Here is a 25,245-nt window from a genome sequence, read left to right as displayed (position 1 = left end):
ACACTTAATGAATACATATTATTAAAATCTGGGCTATAATGGTTGTATTGATGTATAGCAACTTGAAATGCTCCCAAAAATGGCTCCACAGCATGTAAAAATATAATATAAGCTCTGGCGGACTTGGTTCTATGGTAGGTCTTAAAGGGTTAAACCAGCTCCACCCTCAGCCTCCTCTTTCAGCCAAACCAGGAAGGACTGGAGCGGAGGTCAGGTAACTCAGAAAGAGCAGAAATATAATCAATATAACATACCTATATAAAATAACAAACAATGCAAAGCAAAGTCTATGCCACCATTTGGGCTATAGCTTAGTGCTGTCATGCATTACAGGTAAACTCAAAATATCAAATTAGTTAACTTATGATCACAGAAACTTTAGAGCATAACGTAAACATAAGACAAAAGACCAAATGAATATTACCTAAGTATCTCAGTTGTGTGGTTGCATGCATCCATCACACACTCCCCCCCTTTAGCAGTGAGCTGGAACAGCGAGAGAGATAGTCCGCTGTGCAGTTGTTCTTGCCTGCGATATGCTGAATGGTAAAACGGAATGGCTGCATCGCAAGGTACCATCTGGTGATTCGTCCATTCGTATCCTTCATTTTCTCCAACCACTGGAGCGCCTTGTGGTCAGTTTCCAGTGTAAATTCCCGGCCTAGGAGGTAATACTTGAGGGAATCAAGTGCCCACTTGATTGCTAAAGCCTCTTTTTCCACCGTTGAGTATCTCATCTCTCTTGGGAACATTTTACGGCTAATGAAAGCCACTGGGTGTCACTCATTGGGCGGTCCCTGTAGAAGAACAGCCCCCAGACCCCTGTCAGAAGCATCAGTTTGAAGAATAAAAGGTTTCTCAAAATCTGGGGTATACAAGACTGGAGTCTTACTGAGGGATGCATCCATCACACATATATTACATGCTGTTGAAATCTCCCAATTCTTTGAATCTTTGGGCTGAAGGAAGGACAATACTCGGTGTATTTATGCTCAATCAACAATCATTTATTTCCATACAATTCAACACTTAAGAGCATAAGGACCATCATGATGGGGAGACCTGCCTGCAGAGGGTCACAGCAAGTCTCAAAATGGTGACGGGTTACACAGCCTTTTATAGCTCCTAGCGGCCCCCATCTAGTCGTAAAAGCCAAAACATCACATTCTTTCTCTGTTACAGCGCCTAAGTTATGACCTCGGCAGTTGTTTCTCTGCTTTCTGTAAGGTGGGGGTGTGGAATGTGGTCTGTCTATCTCCCCTGTCTTAGACACAGAGTCTCCTGCTTACAACCTTCTCTTCATGATTCAACAATTAAGCATGTAATACATTCACAGCAGATCAAGGATACAGAGTGATGCACACTTATCTAATAAACTAATAAGTGAATATGTTCTTTTAACTCAAAAGTATAATGAGAACTAAACTACATACAGATCACACACTCTATATTAAAGGGTATAATATGATCTACAGCAGTATCATACTTCAACTACTTCGATTACATATATAAGGTAACATATGATAACAGAATAATATCACAATGCATAGGTTATTACAGCTTAGTATGAGTAAGGAAATATGATGTCCATATACAGGAAAAAGGGTTATATAAAACATCTTGTTTGAACAGTACATGGTATACACTTAAAAACACACAATAAGAGAACTTTATCTGAATGTAATATAGATATAAGAAACTACTTATATACTGTTTAAGATTTAGATGATTTTTAATTATGGTAATAATAAAATAGTAATATTACTATTACAATACAATACAATAACTAATCTATAAAATTTGCATTAGTCAGTAACCAAAGTCAAATAAGATTATAATACACATTTTTAGTATGGCTACGATAACTTGAAAATTAGCTAATTATAATTTTTAACATGTAAATTATCTGCTGTACAAGGAAATGTCTAGACTGTAGAGAAGTCAGGCCTTTGAACTTGAATCACAAAGGAAATGACCGCACTTCCAACATCCGTTTTGACACATAAGACGCGATGACAAAACAACCTTCTGAGGTGTTGAGAGATTTCTTTCATTTTCAGTCCATATACAATTGGATTAAAGAGAGGATGATACAAAACCACTTGTAAAGTCATTATGAAACGTGTATTTTGAGATAAATCAATTTCCAGTCGAGCTATAATTATATCATACGAACATAAACATGTGAAGCTGATCAAAACGAGCAGGTGAGGTAAACAGGTCTGTGCAGCTTTTTTCCTGACCTCTCTGCAGCTTCGATAGCATATTATAAATATTTTTGTGTATGTAAACATTATGAAAAGCAAAGGAAGAAATACAGTGTTAAACAGAATAAACACACCATACATTAAGTAGTATGTTTTGGGGGTTGCACAATAAAGCTTGGAAATTGCATTATTACAAAAAATTCCATTCAAAGTGAAATTGCAGATTTGTGAGTTGTTGCTGAATACAGCAGATGGCACAAGCTGACAAGCAGGCAGAAGCCAAGCTAAAACTAACAAAACTGTGACAGTTGTTTTTCTCATAATAGTATGATATTGCAAAGGTTTAGATATGGACACATACCTGTCATATGCCATGGATGCCAAGAGAAAGAACTCTGAACCAGTTAAAGAGTAATAAATAATTCCCTGAAACCTGCATAGTGAGTGAGTTGTAATCTGCCTCTCAGATAAAAAGTCCATTAATAGTTTGGGGTAGATATTTGTACTGAACACAACAGAGTTGAGCAACAAAGCTGCAATGAAAACATACATAGGCTCATGGAGGCTTTTCTTAATCCAGATGAGGCAAACTATGGTTGAATTACTGCAGAGTATTAGAATATAAGCAGTAAACATAATAGCAAAATACAGAAATTTGTATTTTTCCAATTCAACGTGCCCACCAAAAGTTATATATGTCACATTAAATTCATCATGCATTTGCTCCATGAAACTAAATGTCAAATAAAGCAAACTAAATAAAAAAGTCAAAATATCACCTCCCCACCCAAAAACAGAGCCAGTGAAAACCTTTTACGACTTCAACAATTGAGATTGTTATATTTTACATTTGACTAACTTCAATCATTCAGTGATAGAATTAAAAATGCAACCGTCAGACTGTACAACAGGGAGAACAAATGAGATGAAATCAGCATTTCATACAAATGTAAGATACCAGACTATGAGAACCACTGTTGTTTCAGGACTGAGAAAGTGAATTATTACAGTAAGTGGAACGACCTTATGATTTCTTTTTTTTCTCTGTGGATCTCATTACATCAACTGAGCTACTAGCTCATGTGACCATTTCCATGCAACCCTAGAGGCCATAACCTGAAGGCCTTGTTAGTACAAATGTTCTCTTAACATTTTACTTTCTTAGTTGGCCTAGCATTTGGATCTATTAGAGCTTCAACTCTTGTACGTTTTCCACAAGTGTTTATGGGAATTATTTGCCCTTCATGCAGAAGCCTATTGTTGAGGTCAGACACTAATGTTGGACAAGAAGGCCTTGCAGAAATGGCAAATTTGGATAGCATAAAATTGTCCAAATGTCTTAGTATTCTGAAAAAGTAAGAGTTCCTTTCAATTAAACTATGTGTTTGCTGAAACCCTGCAAAGTATTACAGAATTCTTTTCTTCATAACGGAGTCGCAATACTTTTAGTAATATTATTTTAATAAATACGTCTTTCTATATCTAACAGGTTAGATTGCACACAATATGTGGATTTATATGGTGGACATATTTGGAATAAATCAGCAATTCTCTGGATAAATTCCATGACCTCCTGAATTTATGAACATTATGCTATGTTTCTGTTCTGTGTGCTTTGTAAATTCACATTTTTTTCTTGCAATTGTATTACTATTCTTTCATATACTGTACATAGTAAGATATAATACAAAGCGATATTTATAATTATGTTTATATTCATACTTTTTTCTTTGTCTTTATGTTATTTTTAATAGTTGTGCTTTATTAGGCTGTTTTTATAATATTTTATTTTGGCCTCACACTACCTGCTCTATTTCATATTTCTGGCCCTTTTGTTTTTCTATTTCGGAAGCACTTGTGGTTACACTTCCCTTCAGTGTTTTATTTATCTTTCAGTTATTAACAATACAATTCTTGACCCCTGACTTTTGTTTTTGTTCTTCATGTAATTAAGAGCAGGCACAGTGTTATGGTCCGGGGTCGCTGATCCAGCGTTTTGAATTTATTGTTATTACTTTCTGGTTTCTTCTGATTTTGTATTAGTTCCTAGGGTTTGGTTCTTGTGTTTTATTATTCCTACCTGTGTCTCCCCGCCCTTTGCTCTGTGTTAGGATGCCTGGGTCGTTGACCCAGGGTTTTGAGTTTATTATATTATTTATCATTTCTAGTCTTTGGCTTCTTTGTTAGAGTTCTGTCTTATTTTTTATGTCTCTGTGTTCTCTAGTTGCTCTGTCTCCCCTGTCAGCTGTATCCCCTTGTCAGGTTTGCGTCTCTGTGTTATGTTTCCTGTTTTACTTTGAAAGTCCGTGTCTCATGTAAATGTGTCTGGTTTTGCTTTCTTTGTCTCGTTAGGCCTGATTTTCCCCAGCTGTGTTTCCCTCCTGTTACCCTTTCCCTGATTGCTCCCTCTGTGTATTTAAGCCCTGTGTTTCTCTGTAGTGATGGGCAGATGAAGCCCCATGAAGCACTGAAGCTTTTCATCCAATTGGTTCACCCCAACGCGAAGCTTCATGAAGCTTCATTTGCTCTAGCAGGACACCTACTGGACGTAAAAATAATAGCTGGCATGAATTTGAAGAGTGTGGCATTTTGCACACAGCCTGTAAATGTCAACAACAAAAGGAGTGTGTAAAACATGTATATTGTAGTGATGGCAGTATACTGTGTATATTTATAGTGGCAGTATGGGAAATGATTATTTGGAAATGCTTGAAATGGAAATGATCATTTACTGTGAGGTGAGGTGTGGTTGGGGTGTGGACAGTGGTTGTGCTTTTGTAACGTTGAGGTATGGACAGCTACACACTGAGGCTTTGAGCCTCAGTCCTGCCTGTTCACATTTTATTCTGTAAAAACTAAATTTTCACTGCTTTTATGACCTTTTTAGTGGGGAGAACATAGCTAGGATTTAATGATTTAACAAATCTTTTGAATCCTTTGTCCTCCACATTGCTAAATGGCTGGGAGTCCTCAATCACCATGCTGACCAGGTCTTCATCTATTTGAGATTGTTCTCCTGAGGAAAGACAATAAAGATAAAGCACAAATATAAATATCACATACGTAACTTATAACAGCTGTATAATATTGTTATATCATATAGTAACATTACTGCATCCTATATTATCATTGCATTTGATGGCTCACCTGGTCTTGCTCCACAATCGGTGTTCCCCTTATTCTCATGCAAAGCTCTGTAGTGCCTAAGCATGGATGAGGTGTTGCTGTTGTTATATCCCAGCTCCCTGGCACATAGAAAACACTTCACCTTGTACAAAAGTCAAGACAGCTCAACATAAATTGTATTGCACCATCAGTATCATGAAAATACATCTTCTGTAGAAATTTACATACCTTGTTGGGAGGAATAAGATCAAAATGTTCCCACACAGGGGAGGACATCCTCCTCTTCTTAGCTGGCTCCATTCTCTCCTGACTTTCCTCACTCTCATAAACCTCCAAACGGTCTCCAAACTCTCACTAACCGCAACTCTCCATCAAACACCCACATTTTTGAATGAAGTCTGAGGGGTTTATATCGCTGTCATATCTCGCGGCAAAGTTCGAACCACTTCATGAACCAGTCACGTGGTACAGCCGGGCAGCGAGGCTTCGGACGTCATCATTTTCAGCTCCTCCCATAAATGAAGCAAGCCTCGATACGCGCTTCGCGGAAACGCCCCCTCCATTACTCGACACACGCTCCGAAGCCTCGATACAGAACGTCCCATCACTATTTCTCTGTGTCCGTGTCGCGATCTACTCTTATCTACCCTCACGCATGCTGTGGTTTTTGTTTTTCTGCCTGCGTTAATGTTTGTGCTTTGAAAGTTTGTTACTTTGAGTTCAGCGTTAAAGCTGTTTTTTGAGTTCACGTCTGTCTCCCGAGTCTGCACTTTGGGTCCTTTTCCTGCCTGCACACAGCCGTTTCATAACAGAAGATCACGACCAGAACATGGACCCAGCAGATTCCGTGTGGTATCGGCGACCCGCAGTTTCTGCCTTCCTAAAGGAGAACGTGAGTCACAGGGCTAAGCATGCCCGGGAGCTCCAGTCACCCTCCTATGGGTCACGTTTGGCTTGGGGAGGCCCCTGCAGCCTCCAAACTGCCATGGCTACGGCCGAGCCGGCGCCTATGCCTTGGACGATCAGATTGAGCATGTGCTCATTCTCTCCGGTCGCTACACCTCCACCTCCACCCCCGAATTACCAGTCCAACAAGAGGCTGAAGCCGTGGAGGAAGAAGGATTATGCAACGGCAGACACTGGACTTACTCCGCTGCAGTCTTTTGCTCTCTTTATGGGACTGCAGCGTTCTGAGCTTCATAAACTCTCTGATTCCTCATTGCAGTCCGGTCCGTTGGAGGATTTGCAGCCCAGTTTGTCACCCCCCACTTCCCGGAGGAGGCGGCGCTCACACCGTCACCACTCTTTCTCTGCGGAGCAACTCCCAGTTGTGAGTTATAATGACTGCTTTTGTTCCTCTGAGCTGGAAAAAGACAATCATATGCTAAAACTGAGACTGTTAAGACTGTTAGACGTGGTGGTGGTAGGAAGCTAAAAAACATTTTAGAGGAGTTTGTGTTTCCTGAGCCTGCTCCTTCGCCCCGTTGTGTTCCTGCTCCCAGGGCAGATCGGGCCCAGCATTCCCCTGCACCTGTTTCAGTGCTTCAGGTGAGGGAGGCTGAGGTCCAGCCAGGTTCAGCCTTCTGTCTCCGCTGGAGGGCCCAAGGAGCCTGTCCAGCCACCTGTTCCTGCTGGAGAATCCGAGGGGCCCGTCCGGCCTTTGTCTGTTGTTCCTGCTGGGGGTTCTGGAGAACCGCTCCAGCCGTCTCCTGGCCCGAGGGGCCCGTTCAGCCTTCTGTCTCCGCTGGAGGGTCTGAGAGGCCTGTCCAGTCTTCATTGCCTGCAGCGCCACCATCTGCGGCTCCCACGCCGTTGCCTGCAGCGCCACCATCTGCGGCTCCCATGCCGTTGCCTGCAGCACCACCATCTGCGGCTCCCACGCCGTCGCTTGCAGCACCACCACCGCTCCTCCATCTGTGGCTCCCACGCCATTGCCTTGCCCGGAGGTGTCCGCACCGTCTTGTCCTGCCTCACCTGTTCCTGTCCGGCCTGCTCGTCCTCGTCCTGTCCGGCCACTTTCCAGGTCGTTGGCTGGACATCATTGCTGTCGTGGCCGGCCTCATGACCTGCTCCTTCGCCGCCGCTGCCTCCCGCGCGGCCGACCTCCTGACCTGCTCCGTCACCGCCACTGGCTCCGCGGTCAGCCTCCAGAACTGTTCTTTGGACTTTTGCGTTATCGACCTCCAGGCCGGCCCCCTGAACTTTTTTGCGAGTGTTTTCCTGGACGCCTGCGCCTTTTGTGGGCCTTTTTTTTTGTTTGGTTATTTTCTGGGCTCCAGTGTTTTCTGTTTTTTGGAAAACAGTTGGAAAACATCGCGGAACGGATCACTGCAGTTGTGAGGTCTCAGAATCAAAAGAACGATAACACCATGGAACAGAAGTTTGATACCATCATGGGGAGGCTCGCGACTCTCCAACGGGAGATCAGGAGGCCAGTGTCGGAGTGTTAAAGAGCAGCCTGAAAAATTCTCCTGGGCTGCTCGCATGGAAATTAACAAAACCAACATAAACATTGCGGATCCCCATCACGGCGCCAGCTGCAGGCCCAAGGCTGGAGCCGAACAATCACTCCCTGATAATGACTGTGTTACGGCTATTCTTCCCATCCCATGCAAGGACACCTGGATTGGCTGGAGGACTGTTTACTTAGCCTGATAGGCCGAAGGACACTGTCTCAGCTAAACTATGGACACGCACACACACACACACTTACACTGATAAGCACTCACTCATCCCCCCTCCCTTTCCAACGCCTTCGATGCTTGTGCCCGACCGGGGAAGATAGCAGTCAACTGGACCAGCACAGATGCTGCAGGACCGGATGCGCTGTCTACACTGGCTCTCTCTTACCCTTTACCCGCCCCTGTTGCTTGTCTTGTGTTTCTATGGTGTATTGATAGTCATGTGCTTTTGTGCTGAGGTGTTTTTTCTGTTATCAAACTGTTCTCCCACTAGGAGCTCAGTCTGAGTGGAGTTTTTTTTTCTCCTCCTCTTACCTCATGTAGTGTATTTTCGTTGTTTTTTCCTATCAGCCTACCTTTCTGACATGTCTGTGTAACCCACATAAAATGGGGGTACCACTTTAAGGACTGATATGAGGAGAGATGGACAGCCTGCCCAACCAATCGAAATGCACAGGTCCCAGTATGTTTTGACCAATGGGAGAGCAGTCTGCCGCTGTATGTCCCACCTACGTGCTCTGTGTTTGCTGCTATGTGTGGAGGTAGTCGCGTGCTGGCAGGAGAAAAGAGAGACTGAAGCTTTTGAGCTGGAAAAAAAGTATTAGATATAAGTTGCAACCAACTGTGTTGCACATAAGTTCACTGGTTATCAGCTACCTTTCATGTTAAAAGTAGCCACAGTGAGTAAGCAGGCAAATGCTGCATTTTTCTGGTGACTTTAAAAAGTACCGCGTGGAGCTAAACTGTTAGCCTTTGTTAGCTCTGGTTGCTATCAACTGCCTGGGAGTTCATCTCAATCTGCTTCCAGAAGTAAGGTAACACTTGAAGCGCAACTTATGTTTATTTTCCCTTCATGTCGTATTACGGTTATTAAAGAGAAAACATGTCCTGTTACGTTATTTAGAGCCCTGCATTTTCCGACCGAGAGACACTATGCCATTGTCTTCGGCCGTGATGCGCTGAGATCGGTGAGCACATGTTGTATGTCTCAGTTAGTTCATGTCTGTTTCACATTTTATCGTTGAGAAACTGAATTAATCTCAATTGTTTGATTAATAATTGCCGCATATGCGACATATATGCATATGCACTGACTTTACTTGGTTTAATGCATAGTTTGTGTAAGAGAGATGTTTTATTTTTGCAAAATTGAGTATTTTTATTGCAAATTTATGTTGAATGTGATTTAAACAAAATCCTAAGTTGTGAATTATAGCTAGAACAGCATAATTAATATTTGAATTGCTCTTCTGATCCTGTCTGTTGACAGGTCAGGTTTTTTTTGTATGCTGAATTGTTCCTGAGGTGGATTCCTCCGGTGAAATAGATGGCGAGCCTTCCCACCTGGACTTAGAGAGACTGAGATTCGCTTCTTTTCCACTTGATGATCTGCTGCACCTTGCGGTGTGGTAGGACTGTATCACTCACACTTTCACGCACAGCTGGTTATACATAAGACCACTGACTGACATTCTCTCATCCCTATTTTCTTTCACACCCTGGGAATTTTTTGGACTTTACCCCTTGGACATTTTTTATTTGGGACTTTAAATAATGAGCTGTTGTGTAGAGCATTCTCCACATGTGAAAAGAGTGTGAGATTTTCATTTGAATGTACATTGGATTTGTGTAATCTGTTTCTATAAGAGTTAAGGAGTCAGGTTACTAGGGTGCACCCGAGCATTGAAACCCGAACATTGAAAACCAAAAATAACACTTGGCCAAGTCATTGCTTAGTAGTTTGTGTTTTACTTTTCTTTTAATTTTTGTAAGTTTCCTTTCTACCATTGTAAAGTGTCTTTAACCTGTGCTTGTCAACCTTATGGTTTATGTCACTAAAGTTGGCTGGTTCTTTTGAGTTACATTCTTGTCTCTGTGTCTCATTTGAACACACCCCTGTGCTCCTATAGTCGAGCCTATTGGCCCATTGATATATTCTTTTCAACAATTCCCCTTACTGTGTTACAGTGAGAGCTTTGGCGAGCCAGCCAGGAGCATGGTTGTGTGTGTTTAAGTGCTAGACAATTTGTGTGTGGTGTTTAAAAGTGCTTAATCTGAGCTATAACTTCTAGAGAGAAAATGGATGTTGTGCTAAGTGAATCCGTCAGAATTCCCAATTCTGTAGTTGTTAGTGGGATCACAGGATCAGAGACTGATGAGGAAGTGTCCACTTTCCTCCAAAAATATGGTTCCATCAACCGTTACTTTCGTCTAGACGATCCTGAGTCAGATTACCATAAGCACATGATCATCGAGTTTACACATGAGACTGCCATGCACACATTGGAGCCACTGTTACCTCTGCGGCTTCCAAGTACAACCCAAGCAGGCATCGTGTATGAGTTAAAGGCCTTAGGAAGTGTTTACTCCCTTGATGCCAGAAACAAAGCCACTAAAATGTACATGGAACAGCTCCGTGAAATTGCCAAACTGAGTGGAAATTCATTAGAGGAGATGTTAAAGGAAGAACTTAAAAATCTGGTTTCATCGGCAGGAAGTGCTATTTCCCAGTCATCTCAAACTGGTCCAGAATCCTCAACTGTACAGAGCCCACTTCCACAGAAAGACTTAACCAGCAAGGGAGACGTTTCATTTTCTGAGGACCCTCAATCAGGTGTACCTCTAGACTCCACAGTTTTGACATCACCAAATAACGCAAGTAAATCTCTTACCTCTCCCAATTTCGGTGAAAACCTGACTGATTTCAGCCCCTCACAGACTCTTCCAGCTTCTTCTGGGGCCGCTTCTAGCCCCATAATTGATGTTAATCCAACTGCTGTTCAGCGAGTAGTTGTTGAGCATGTAGTGCGCAGCAATGAGAGCTCACCCCAGTTCGCATCATCTGGTAGACTCAGGGCTTATTCGGGCAAGAGCCCACGTCCTAGCCATGAGGCAGATTATGATACGTGGCGAGCTAGTGTTGAAATCCTTATTAGAGATCCTTCTGTGTCTGATCTGCACTGCACACATCGTATACTTGACAGTCTGCTTCCTCCTGCTTCCGAGATGATTAAACATCTGAGTCCACAGTCTAGACCCTCTGCTTATCTTGAGTTGCTTGACTCTGCCTACGGAACAGTCGAAGATGGTGATGAGCTGCATGCTAGGTTCATGAGCACATTTCAAAATGATGGAGAGAGAGCTTCTGTTTTCCTGCAGAGGCTGCACACTGCATTAAGTAGAGCCATGAGACGTGGTGGTGTGTCCGCTCATGATTTTAACCAACAGCTCTTAAAGCAGTTCATTCGAGGTTGTTGGGAGAATGCACTAATAATCGATCTTCAGCTAGAACAAAAAAAAGAAAACCCACCTTCCTTTGCAGAGCTGCTGCTTCTTCTTAGGACAGAAGAAGATAAACAGGCTGCAAAACTGAGCCGCATGAGGCAGCATTTTAGTCATGCTAAGTCTGCCCAAAACTCTAGAAAGCAGCACGCCACGTCACACGTGCAACTCGCACACACCACCAATAATCTGGTGGACAAATCTGATCTTGAGACGCTAAAGCAACAAGTTGCTGACCTCAGCATTCAGCTTAACAGTCTTGTATCTGAGAATCATAAGACGAAACAACCTAAGCAGCAAAAAGCGAGGTCCGTCACACCTGACACCCACGGTGTGAAACCAAAAATGGCCAGTCAGCATACTTCCACATTTAAAGCTAACAGTAGACCACGTCCATGGTACTGTTTCCAGTGTGGGGAGGATGGCCATGTCGTCTCAGTTTGTGATAAAGCGCCAAACCCTTCCCTTGTAGCAGCTAAGAAAAGACAGCTGAAAGAAAAACAGGCTGCTTGGGAAGCCTCTAATGCTTCTCGAAGTGAGGCACATTTAAACTGAAGCCTACTCCCATAGAGGGACATATGGGAGTGGAGTCTTGCAATGTCAGTCCCAAAATCCTGAAACCTGCCATTAAAAACGTTAAAGTGGAAGGATCAAAATTTCCACATGGCCTTGTAGGAACTAAGACCACAGCTCAAGTAACTATTGCAGGAAGAGACACAAACTGTCTTTTGGACACGGGTTCACAAGTCACAACTGTACCCCAGTCTTTTTATGAAGAACATCTTGCAGATCTGACCATTCATCCCTTAAATGAGTTGCTTGAAGTGGAGGGTGCCAATGGCCAGTCTGTCCCTTACTTAGGATATGTTGAGCTTACCATCACCTTTCCTAAAGAGTTTGTAGGCTCTGATATTGATGTTCACACTCTGGCCTTGGTTATCCCCCATCTCCGCTCTACAGCCCATGAGCAGGTACTCATAGGCACAAACACCCTTGATGCCCTCTATGCTAATTACCAGAAGCTTTCACCCTTTCAGCCTTTGTTTAATGGGTATCAAGCAGTTCTCCAAATACTTGAGATGCGACAAAGAAACTTTAACTCTGGTAGCCTTGGTTGTGCAAAACTGACAGGTAAGATGCCTGCAGTCGTTCCTGCAGGACAGACTGTTGTCCTGGAGGCCTCTGTCAATGTAAATCCCGTGAACATGCAAAGAGATGTTGTCCTTGAACATCCTTCAGCCTCTTCACTACCAAATGGCTTGCTAGTTTCAGCAATTGCAGTCACTTTACCACGCAAACGTCAGTGTCTTCTCCCTGTCGTAGTGAGAAATGAAACCAACCATGACATTGTCATACCCCCCAAAACACCTTTGGCAGATGTTAATGCTATCTTGCAAGTGCTACACAAAGAGCAAACTGTCAGAGAACCAGACTGCTCTAAATTTCAAGCTAAGTCTTCCTCAGAACTGAGCTTTGATTTTGGAGATTCGCCCTTACCCACTGAATGGAAGGAGCGAGTTACAAACATGTTAAACGACATGCCAAATGTCTTCTCTCAGAACGAATTGGACTTTGGACACACTGACAAAGTCAAACACCATATCAAACTCAGTGATGCGACACCCTTTAAACAGAGAGCACGTCCCATACACCCCAATGATGTGGATGCTGTGAGACAACATCTACAGGAACTCCTTGATTCTGGTGTTATACGAGAATCTGAGTCCCCGTTTGCTTCCCCCATTGTTGTCGTTCGTAAAAAGAATGGCTCTGTTCGTCTGTGTGTAGACTACAGAAAGCTGAACCTGCAGACCATCAAAGACGCTTATGCCCTTCCAAAATTGGAAGATGCATTCAGTGCTCTTGCAGGTTCTAAGTGGTTTTCGGTCCTAGACCTCAAGTCTGGATACTACCAGGTCGAGATGGAGGAAGCGGACAAGAATAAGACCGCATTTGTTTGCCCACTTGGATTTTGGGAATTTAATAGGATGCCCCAGGGGATCACAAATGCGCCTTCGACGTTCCAGAGATTGATGGAGAAGTGTGTAGGAGATATGAATCTCAAAGAGGTTCTGGTGTTCATTGATGACCTGATTGTCTTCTCATCATCCCTGGAGGAACATGAACAGCGTTTGAAACATGTCCTGCAACGACTGATGTCATATGGCTTGAAACTGGCACCAGAAAAGTGCAAATTCTTTCAGACCTCGGTAAAATACCTTGGTCACATTGTTTCCGCAAGAGGAGTAGAGACTGACCCTGACAAAGTTGAGGCCTTAAAGACCTGGCCCATCCCCACAAATCTTAAGGAACTTCAGTCCTTTTTAGGATTTGCTGGATATTATCGAAGGTTTATTCAGGGGTACTCTGTCATTGTCAGACCACTTAACGAACTAACCTCGGGCTACCCACCAATTAGGAAGCGGAACAACAAGCCAAGGACACACGCAAATTCAGAGTATCGCAACCCAAAGGAACCCTTTGGTCAGCGTTGGACACCTCAATGTCAGGAGGCCTTTGACCAAATAATAGCAAAGCTAACCTCCGCTCCAATCTTGGGATTTGCAGACCCCCAGCTTCCATATGTTTTACATACGGACGCCAGTACCATTGGCCTTGGTGCTGCCTTATATCAGGTACAAGATGGACAGTCCAGGGTCATAGCTTTTGCAAGTCGTGGTCTTTCAAAGAGTGAGAGGAAGTACCCAGCCCATAAGCTGGAGTTTTTGGCCCTTAAGTGGGCAGTCACGGAAAAATTCTCTGACTACCTATATGGTACAGACTTTGTAGTAGTGACTGACAGCAACCCTCTTACATACATCTTGACCTCTGCAAAGCTTGATGCAACAGGGTATAGGTGGCTGTCCAGTCTTTCCACCTATTCATTTAGTCTTCAGTACAGAGCGGGAAAACAAAATATGGATGCTGATGCGCTCTCGCGTCGTCCTCACAGTCCACCAGAGGATGATTATGCATCTAAGAAGGAGAGTGAGAGAATCCGGCAGTTCACACTGTACCATCTGAGCAACCCTGAGAGTCCAGAGACTGTTCCCTTGGATGTAATTCAGGCTATTTGTGAGCGCCATATGGTCACCTCAGCCGTAGCTAATGTTGGATCCACCACTTCTGGGTTGACCTTAGTTGAATCCCTCACTCACCAGTCCACAGCTATTCCCGACTGCTTCCAACAGGAGCAAGTGGATGGGCTTCCCATTGTCCACTCAATTTCTGAGAAGGAGTTGAGGCAAAAGCAGACATTGGACCCTGCTATCAATGCAGTGATTGTACTCTTGGAGACTGGCGAAACTCCACCTCCCAGCCTTAGGTTAGAGCTACCAGAACTTCCCCTGTTACTCAGAGAGTTAAATCGGCTTGAAATACAGAACGGGGTGCTCTACCGTAAGCGGCAAGATGGTCCCAACACCTCATATCAGCTTGTGCTCCCTGAGGAGCTAAGAGCCACAGCACTTACAAGCCTTCATCATGATATGGGCCATCTTGGAGTCGAACGAACAGTAGACTTGGCAAGGGCCAGATTTTATTGGCCGAAAATGCACATGACCATAGAAAAAATGGTCAAATCTTGTGAGCGATGTATTCGTCGAAAAACACCTCCAGAGAAAGCTGCTCCATTGATAAACATTAAGACCTGCAGACCTCTCGAACTAGTGTGCATGGACTTTTTATCAATAGAGCCAGATCGCTCAAACACGAAAGATGTATTGGTCATAACTGACCATTTCACAAAGTATGCTGTGGCAGTGCCAACTCCAAATCAACGAGCACAGACTGTAGCAAAGTGTCTCTGGGACAACTTCATTGTCCATTATGGTTTTCCCGAAAAGCTTCTTAGTGATCAGGGTCCTGACTTTGAATCAAAGACCATCAAGGAACTCTGTGAACTTACTGGCATGAAGAAAGTGCGTACAACCCCCTACCACCCTAGAGGGAATCCGGTTGAGAGATTCAACCGCACTCTTCTCCAGATGCTTGGGACACTGGATCGGTCAGATAAACTCCACTGGAGAGACTTCGTCAAGTCTCTGGTACATGCTTATAATTGTACGAAGAGTGACGTGACTGGATTTTCCCCCTATGAATTGATGTTTGGGAGGCAACCAAGACTGCCCATTGACTTAATCTTTAGGTTGCCCACTAATGCTACTAAGCAGACTCATTCCCAGTACGTCGGTAACCTAAAATCTCGCTTGGAAGAAAGCTACCGGATTGCCACAAATAATGCACAAAAGAATGCAGGTCGCAACAAAGCCAGATTTGACCGACGAGTGGTTGAATCAACATTGCAGAGTGGAGACAGAGTTCTTGTACGAAATGTGAAGCTGCGTGGAAAACATAAGCTGGCAGATAAGTGGGAAACGGATGTTTATATTGTCCTTAAGCGAGCTGGAGAAATGCCGGTCTACACAGTTAAACCTGAGGGTAAAGATGGACCTGTGCGAACTCTACATCGTGACTTGCTTCTCCCATGTGGATTTCTGTCAGCAGCTGCAGAACCCGAGACAGTCAAAACCCATCCAAACAGGAGACCCAGAACAAGGCAGTGTTCCGTTGTCGAGGGTGAAGATGAAATTCCCTCTGATATGGATGATGTATCTGATTGGACATTTCGCCCTCTCATTACATCAAAGTCCGATGTATATGTCCCAGTACATGAAACTCACAAGTTGAGTAAACCTCCTTGTGTGGTCAGACAATCAGCAGAACCAGAGGTGCCTACAGTTTCACTTCCACCTGATCCTCCTGCCACTAAATCCCTTGTAGAGGAAGGTGAAGGAATGATTCAGGATGTACCTGACCGTGACAACTCACCTGAACGTGACAACTCACCTGAAGCAAACATATTGCATGGGCTTGACTCAGCCAAAGGACTTCCTCAAAGTTCAGAATTGCAGCAGTCTGAGGAAGCTCCTCAAGATGATGGGACGAGCTCTGATGCAGCATGTGAAGAAGGATTAAGTGATGTGAACAGACCTGTTACTGAACAGCCTGAACCTGTGATGATCCAGAATAATGGACTTCAAGATACTGAGCCATCTCTTCGTCGTTCTAACAGATTGCAAGCAAAGCCCAAGAGACTGCATTATGTGACACTTGGGAATCCTCTGATAACGGTGGTGAATTCTCTTTTTCAAGGCCTAAGTGAGGCATTGACTAGATCTTTAAATGGATTTGAAGATCCAACTAGTAATTATGTTGGAAAGGTCAAAGCAGTGTAACTCAGTGCCACCCTGCAGATGCCCAGGGACGGGCATACCATCAAGAGGGGAGGGTGTAACCCACATAAAATGGGGGTACCACTTTAAGGACTGATATGAGGAGAGATGGACAGCCTGCCCAACCAATCGAAACGCACAGGTCCCAGTATGTTTTGACCAATGGGAGAGCAGTCTGCCGCTGTATGTCCCACCTACGTGCTCTGTGTTTGCTGCTATGTGTGGAGGTAGTCGCGTGCTGGCAGGAGAAAAGAGAGACTGAAGCTTTTGAGCTGGAAAAAAAGTATTAGATATAAGTTGCAACCAACTGTGTTGCACATAAGTTCACTGGTTATCAGCTACCTTTCATGTTAAAAGTAGCCACAGTGAGTAAGCAGGCAAATGCTGCATTTTTCTGGTGACTTTAAAAAGTACCGCGTGGAGCTAAACTGTTAGCCTTTGTTAGCTCTGGTTGCTATCAACTGCCTGGGAGTTCATCTCAATCTGCTTCCAGAAGTAAGGTAACACTTGAAGCGCAACTTATGTTTATTTTTCCTTCATGTCGTATTACGGTTATTAAAGAGAAAACATGTCCTGTTACGTTATTTAGAGCCCTGCATTTTCCGACCGAGAGACACTATGCCATTGTCTTCGGCCGTGATGCGCTGAGATCGGTGAGCACATGTTGTATGTCTCAGTTAGTTCATGTCTGTTTCACATTTTATCGTTGAGAAACTGAATTAATCTCAATTGTTTGATTAATAATTGCCGCATATGCGACATATATGCATATGCACTGACTTTACTTGGTTTAATGCATAGTTTGTGTAAGAGAGATGTTTTATTTTTGCAAAATTGAGTATTTTTATTGCAAATTTATGTTGAATGTGATTTAAACAAAATCCTAAGTTGTGAATTATAGCTAGAACAGCATAATTAATATTTGAATTGCTCTTCTGATCCTGTCTGTTGACAGGTCAGGTTTTTTATGTATGCTGAATTGTTCCTGAGGTGGATTCCTCCGGTGAAATAGATGGCGAGCCTTCCCACCTGGACTTAGAGAGACTGAGATTCGCTTCTTTTCCACTTGATGATCTGCTGCACCTTGCGGTGTGGTAGGACTGTATCACTCACACTTTCACGCACAGCTGGTTATACATAAGACCACTGACTGACATTCTCTCATCCCTATTTTCTTTCACACCCTGGGAATTTTTTGGACTTTACCCCTTGGACATTTTTTATTTGGGACTTTAAATAATGAGCTGTTGTGTAGAGCATTCTCCACATGTGAAAAGAGTGTGAGATTTTCATTTGAATGTACATTGGATTTGTGTAATCTGTTTCTATAAGAGTTAAGGAGTCAGGTTACTAGGGTGCACCCGAGCATTGAAACCCGAACATTGAAAACCAAAAATAACACTTGGCCAAGTCATTGCTTAGTAGTTTGTGTTTTACTTTTCTTTTAATTTTTGTAAGTTTCCTTTCTACCATTGTAAAGTGTCTTTAACCTGTGCTTGTCAACCTTATGGTTTATGTCACTAAAGTTGGCTGGTTCTTTTGAGTTACATTCTTGTCTCTGTGTCTCATTTGAACACACCCCTGTGCTCCTATAGTCGAGCCTATTGGCCCATTGATATATTCTTTTCAACAATTCCCCTTACTGTGTTACATCTGCCCAATGTGATGTTTGTGTAAAGTTGGTCAGAAGGTTCCTTTGTAAGTGCGCATGCGCCATTAGCGTGCTGCCTGCTGTAACCCTAATTTCCCTCGGGATGAATAAAGTATTCTGATTCTGATTCTGATTTTGATCTCTAGGTTGTGTTTGGTCTGCACTTTGAGTTCACGTCTGTCTCCCGAGTCTGCACTTTGGGTCCTTTTCCTGCCTGCAAACAGCCGTTTCATAATACTTTGTTTGTGTCCCTGAGTTTGTGTTGTAAAATAGTCTGTGAGTTTCCTGTTTTACTTTGAAGGTTTGTGTCTCGTTGTGTCTAACTAGGTTCAGCTGTGTTCCCCTCTGGTGTGTCATTCCCTCGTTACCTTGCGTGTATTTGTCGTGTGTGTCTTCCTGTGTTCCTTGATGGTTTGTGTGATATCATAAGACTAAGGAACCACGGAGACCATGTTTAGCTCACGGTTACTTCTTTATTAATAAGAGAACCGGGACATGCGCCCCACAGACTGAAAGCTCTCCAACAACTGTTGCCCCCTGGTGGACAAATCCCTGCCACAACATAACATTCCTCCCCCCTTAAACTGGAACTACTCTGTAGTTTTAATCACTACAGAAAATACCCATAAACAAAAACTTCACCTTTATAAAAATGCAACAACCCCGTCCCCAGCCTTTATTGAAATTTCACTCCGTAATAATGAACCTTTAGTCCAACAGTCTTAGGTCAACCTATAACAGTTCACCGTAATCACGGCACAAAGTCTCTCAGGTGCTCCGGCGGTCTCTTGGTTCTTTGCGATCGCCGTAACCCAGTGGCAGGTGATTCAAGTGAATCACTACTCTCCATATGTGGCTTCACCACTGGTGTAACTTGCACCTCCATGTGTCTCTCATCCTCGTCTCCTGTCTCAGCGCTGATGTTTGGGGCTGCTTTTGGGGGCTCGCCTGGGTGGCCTTCAGGCATTCCTGCTGCCAGGCACAGCTCCAGGCGGGCAAACAGCTGATTGACGTGACGCCTCACCACTGTCCCATTGCCCAGCATCACCAAGAAGGAAACAGGCCCCGTCATCTCCTGTATAAGTCCTGGTATCCATTTGGGTCCTCTGCCATAGTTTTTGGTATATACTGTGTCTCCAATAACAAACATGCGCACCTTGGCATGTCTATCATGATACAGTCTTTGGCTATCTTGTTTTGCTGTCACTTTCTGTTTCAAGTCAGGGTGTATGAGATCAAGAGTACACCTCAACTTCCGGCCCATCATCAACTCAGCGGGAGACTTCCCTGTTGTGGACTGTGATGTGATTCTGTAACTAAACAGAGCCCTGTTTAACTTGGTTGTCAGTGTGTCTCCAGTACTCTTTTTCATGAGTTCTTTGAACGTTTGCACTGCTCTTTCTGCTAACCCATTGGATGCTGGGTGATATGGAGCGGAGGTGACGTGAGTGATTCCGTTCTTTGCCATGAACTCTTTAGTTTGTGCACTTACAAAACACTGGGCATTATCTGAGACCACCATCTCAGGAAGGCCGTGCGTGCTGAAACAGTTTCTCAGGCAGTCTATGGTTGCAGCTGCTGTAGCGGATGGAACTGGATACACATTTAACCATTTGGAGTGGGTGTCCACTATTACTAAGAACATTTTACCCAAAAATGGGCCTGCATAATCGATATGTATCCTTCTCCAGGGCTTTTCTGGCCACTCCCAGGGGTGTAGTGGTGCCTCTTCCGGCCTGTGTCTATGTTCTTGACATGTACTGCAGGACCTCACCTTGTCTTCAATGTCATTCTCCATATGCGGCCACCACATGTAGCTTCTGGCCAGGCCCTTCATGCGGCTCATTCCTGGGTGTGACTGATGTAGCTGTTCCAAAAGGGGGCGTCGACCTCGTTCTGGTATCACCACCCTCGCCCCCCACAGCACACACCCATCCTGCACACTCAGCTCCTGTTGTCTCTGTTTGTAGGGCTGAAAATTAGGATGCTGCGTAGTGGGCCATCCTCTCAAAGCATACTCACGCACTCTGGAGAGTATGGGATCTTTGGTTGTCCATCTTTGCAGCTGCTCAGATGTCATCACGCCCTCCTGGTCCTGATCTACCATCAACACTTGGTCCTCAGCTGCCACCTCTTTAGGGAGGTTCTCTGGAAGAGGGAGACGACTGAGACCATCAGCATTACTGTTATTTTTGCCTTCTCTGTATTTAATGACATACTCATAGGCTCTTAATAACACCGCCCATTGCATGATCCTCTGTGACGCCATCTGAGGGACAGCCTTCAGCTCATGGATCAAACTTATCAATGGCTTATGATCTGTGATAATCATGAACTTCCTGCCGTACACGTACTTATGAAAATACTGTACACCAAATATTACAGCCAATCCTTCTTTATCCAGCTGTGAGTAGTTCTTTTCTGCTGCATTCAGGGTACGCGATGCAAACCCAATGGGTTTTTCCTGACCATCTGGCATGCAGTGAGCTAGTACTGCTCCCACTCCATAGGGGGACGCATCGCAAGAAAGAATTAAATCCTTTTGCTCATCATAGTGTACCAATACACTGCTTGACTGCAACAGTTCCTTTGATTTGCAGAAAACCTTCTCCTGTGCTGGTCCCCAACACCATGGTCCCCCCTTTCTCAGAAGCTTGTGCAGTGGGGCCAACAGTGTGGACAAATTTGGCAAGAACTTATTATAGAAGTTCAACAACCCCAAATAAGCTTTGAGCTCTGTCACTGATTTTGGGGGTGGCGCCTCCTGCACTGCTTTCACTTTTGCTGGCACTGGATGTAAACCGGTCTTATCCACCCGATGTCCTAAAAATGTCACTTCCTTCTCCATGAATTGACATTTGCTCCTTTTTAAGCGCAGGCCCGCCTCCTCCAAGCGCTGCAGCACTCCATCCAGTGTTTGAAGATGTTCTTTGTCATTCTTTCCCATCAGGATGTTGCCATCCAGATACACTGCGACATTGGTCAGACCTTGCAACACACTCTCCATGGTGCGCTGAAAAATGGCAGGACTTGAACTCACACCAAATGGCAACCTGGTGTATGTAAACAAACCCCTGTGTGTGTTCACTGTGACATACTTTCTAGATTCCTTATCAAGTACAACCTGTTGATATGCGTAACTTGGTGTATTTTTCTCCTCCCGCCAGCCCCGCTATGGGGTATTGTTCTACAGGCGACACCTTGTTAACAGTCAGTTTGTAGTCACCACAAATTCTGGCGCTGGAGTCTGGGTAAAATGGGTGCGGCCCTCTCTGAGAATTTCACTGGTGGGATGATCTTCTCCTCCAACAGTCTCTCCAGTTCCTGCTCCACTTTCTTTTTCATAGCAAACGGAACTGATCGGGGCTTATAGAAGCACGGTTTGGCATCACTGGCTACATGTATCTTTGCTGCAAACCCCTTCAGCGTTCCCAACTCATCCTTAAACACTGTTTCATGTCTGGCCAGTATCCGCTGTAAGGCATCATCTCTGCCTTCTATCTTATGTACAGGTTGCCAGTCTAATTGGAAGGCCTTAATCCATCCCCGACCCATCAAACTAGTTCCAGCCCCTTCAACCACCACCACATCCAGTTTTTTTTTTACATTCTCTGAATTCCACCTGCACTTGGGCTGCTCCCCACACGGGTACCTTGTGGCCTCCATACGTTCTCAGTTTGATTCCACACTTGCTTACTTTGGGCGCATTACTGCCTTCAAAAAGTTTTTTAAATGACTCCTTCGACATGATAGTGTAACCACAGCCTGTGTCTACTTCAAATGTCACATTCTGTCCATTTACTTTTAGCTTCTGTCTGATGGGTTCTTCCCTTGGGATGCTAATCTCCTCATGCACATTATACATAGTCACACTTGCCTTTATGTGGTGCATTTCAGCTCCTTCTTCCTCACTCTCCACATTCTCCTCTTCCAAGAAATGGGCTTGTTTACCTTGTCTGCCACGCCCTCCTTTTTGTTGCATTTTCATTCGGCAGACCCTTTTTATGTGTCCCACCTTTCCACAGTTGTGGAATTTTTCTGAAACAAACCTGCAGTCCTTGGCCACATGATTTAGCCCTCCACATCTAGCACTTCCTGACAACCTGTTATGACGTCGAGCCGCCGTCCTCCATCTTGTTCACCGCTCCTAATCCTTTAGTGAATCGCGACTGTTCCGTCATGCTTTTCAAATCCACAATGTCTCTGTTAGCAGCCTCCATTGCTTGAGCAAACTTCAGCGCCTTTTCAAATGTTAGCGAATCCTCTGCTAACAATCTGCGCTGTATTCTGTCATCGCTTATTCCACATACTAAACGATCCCGCAGCATCACCGTCAGGGAGTCTCCAAAGTTACAGTCCTGTGCGAGCTTCCTCAGCTCCGCTACATAATCGCCCACACTTTCCTCCGGCCTTCTATTTCATGTGTTAAACTTCCACCGCTGCACAATTTCACTCGGCTTAGGGTGAAAATGATTGTTCAACAATCCCACCAACTCAGCATAAGAACGATCCCCTGGCTTGACCGGACTGAGTAGGTTCCTAATCAGGGCATAGGTCTGTGCGCCCACGCAACTCAACAGTACCGCTCGCTTCTTCTCCTCCTCCTTAATATCATTCGCCACAACGAAGTAATCCAAAATCTCACAATATTCCTCCCAGGATTGCAGCTCGCTGTCGAACGGTACCACTTGCCAACCTCAGTTCATAAGTCACTTATCACGGTGTAACTTCACAGCAAAACCTGGCTTTTACCCTCTCCAACAACTGTTGCCCCCTGGTGGAGAAATTCCTGCCACAACATAACAGTTTGTCTGTGTAACTCTGTGTCTCTCTGCTCTACACTCTCCGTGACGTTTTCCCGTGTTTGTACGATTTCAGGTTTGTTCTCTAGTTTTACAAAATTTAGGTTCTCACTTAGTTTTGTCCTTACTTCTGTTCATTTTCACTCACTGTAAATAAACTCACTCGCTTCACTGCCATTGTCTGCAACTTTGATCCTCCTTCACAACACCACATGACTGCTGCCCCAGCTGTGACACACAGGCTTAATCTGTGCATTCTGAGTTAAAAGATTAACTAAATATTATCTATAAAATGACACATTAGCAATTAGTTGGAACAAGATAACACATTTATTATGCCAGCCTATTTTCATATTAAAGCTATGTCAGGAAGATTGATCTGTAATTTTAAATAACGTGTGAATAACATTAAATTAGATTTTTGTACAGTTATAACCACATTACTTCAAACATAATTATTTGAATCTCCAGCACTACAAATAAAACGGTGAAACACAGTACTATATTATATGTGTATTATAAATATGTAGAAAATAGAAATGAATACCTCAATACTGCAAATATGAACACAATAACAAATTATTATTTTATGGTAAAAGTAACACAATAATATATTACACTATAACTGTAAGAATAATTTAACACAAGATTTTGAGTAAGATTTTTAGTATTAATGCAATCATTAATGACAACACAAGGCTTAAATCTGTGTTAGTTGTATACACATAATTTCACAATTTCAGATTTTTGAATTACATGAATCAAAACAGTGGTTTTGACACACTAGTTGAGTTTGCTTTGACACAACAACCTTTGGAGGTGTTTAGAAATTTCTTTCATCTTTAGTCCATAAATAATTGGATTGAAGAGAGGATTATATGTTATTATTTGGAGTGTCATTAAAAAACGCGCAGTTTTAGAAAAATCTGATTCCAGTCTAGCTATAATCATGTCATAAGTTATCAAATAGGAATAGTTGATTAAAACAAACAGGTGTGGTAAACAGGTCTGTGCAGCTTTTTTCTTGACTTCTCCAGAGCTCCAATAAACAGTTAAAATTATCTTGGTGTATGTAAAAATTATGAATAGCATTGGAAAAAGTCCGGTATTCAATAAAACAAATGCACCATATACAGAGAGAGCTCTTGACATCACACAGTAAAGCTGGATGAGTGAATTATTACAAAAAATGCCTTTCAAAGTAAAGTTACAGAGTTTGTTATTAATATTTAGTATGATCACAACTGCAACTTGACAAGCAGGCAAAAGCCAAGCTAATACAAGCAGAAAAACGACAGTTATTTTTCTCATTATTGTTGGATATTGCAGAGGTGTACATATAGACACATATCTGTCATAGGCCATGGCTGACAACAATAAGAACTCTGAGCAGCTTAAAGAGTAAAATATAAAAACTTGAAAGAGACAGACTTGATAAGATATGATCTGTTTTTCAGATAAGAAATCAGCCAAAAGCTTTGGATAAATATTAGTGCTGAAAAAAAGGGAATTTAATAACAAAGCTGCAATGAAAATATACATGGGCTCATGCAAGCTTTTATGAATAACAATGAGGTATATGATAGAGGTATTACAGCAAATTATTAGAATATATGCTGTGAACAGTATCATAAAATAGAGATATCTGTATTTCTGCACTTCCACATGTCCACCAAGAATTAGATATGTCATATTTAATCCAGGGTTCATTAAAAAAGTTATTTAAAAAATGTAACTAGGTAAGTATATAGTTTTATATAGTCAAACTGTATGAAAATAAATCTCCCTCAGAAGTTGCAAATAGCGAAAGTTAACAAGAACAGATCTTAATCATTCCTCTTTCCCTTCCTCTGAAATGCACTCGGTATGTATTCATCAGAATTCAGAAAGTGAAGTGTTAAACATTTTTACCATGGTTTTATGAGACTGCATAATCCTCAATGGAGCTTGTTAATAATTCATGACACTCCTAAAAACTCTGGAGGCTTCAAATCACAGGAAGGTTATTAGTATCGCAATGGGCCCAAAACGATATACAGCGGGGATGCAAAAGTTTGTGCAACCTTGTTAATAGTCATTATTTTCCTGTATAAATTGTTGGTTGTTACAATAAAATGTCAGTTAAATATATCATATAAGAGACACACAGTGTTATTTGAGAAGTGAAATGAAGTTTATTGGATTTACAGAAAGTGTGCAATAATTATTTGAACAAAATCAGGCAAGTGCATAAATTTGGGCACAACAAAAAAATAAATGAAA

General features: G+C 43.1%; 2 protein-coding genes across 2 annotated transcripts; both read right to left on the bottom strand.

Annotated features, from left to right (window-relative positions):
* Positions 1–1,925: 1,925 nt before the first annotated feature.
* On the bottom strand, positions 1,926–2,936 carry LOC146615755 (olfactory receptor 13C2-like). Its single transcript, XM_085374253.1, has one exon. The coding sequence runs from the start codon at positions 2,934–2,936 to the stop codon at positions 1,926–1,928; it is 1,011 nt and encodes a 336-aa protein (XP_085230379.1).
* A 20,830-nt stretch (positions 2,937–23,766) lies between these two features.
* On the bottom strand, positions 23,767–24,693 carry LOC146615754 (olfactory receptor 6N2-like). The gene has a single exon (XM_085373775.1). The coding sequence runs from the start codon at positions 24,691–24,693 to the stop codon at positions 23,767–23,769; it is 927 nt and encodes a 308-aa protein (XP_085229901.1).
* Positions 24,694–25,245: the final 552 nt, after the last annotated feature.

Source organism: Diplotaxodon limnothrissa, linkage group LG16 (assembly GCF_057381915.1).
Source record: "Diplotaxodon limnothrissa isolate DT_005_m linkage group LG16, D_limnothrissa_male_GT1.1, whole genome shotgun sequence".
Taxonomy (NCBI): domain Eukaryota; kingdom Metazoa; phylum Chordata; class Actinopteri; order Cichliformes; family Cichlidae; genus Diplotaxodon; species Diplotaxodon limnothrissa.
This window is presented reverse-complemented; position numbering and strand designations above follow the sequence as displayed.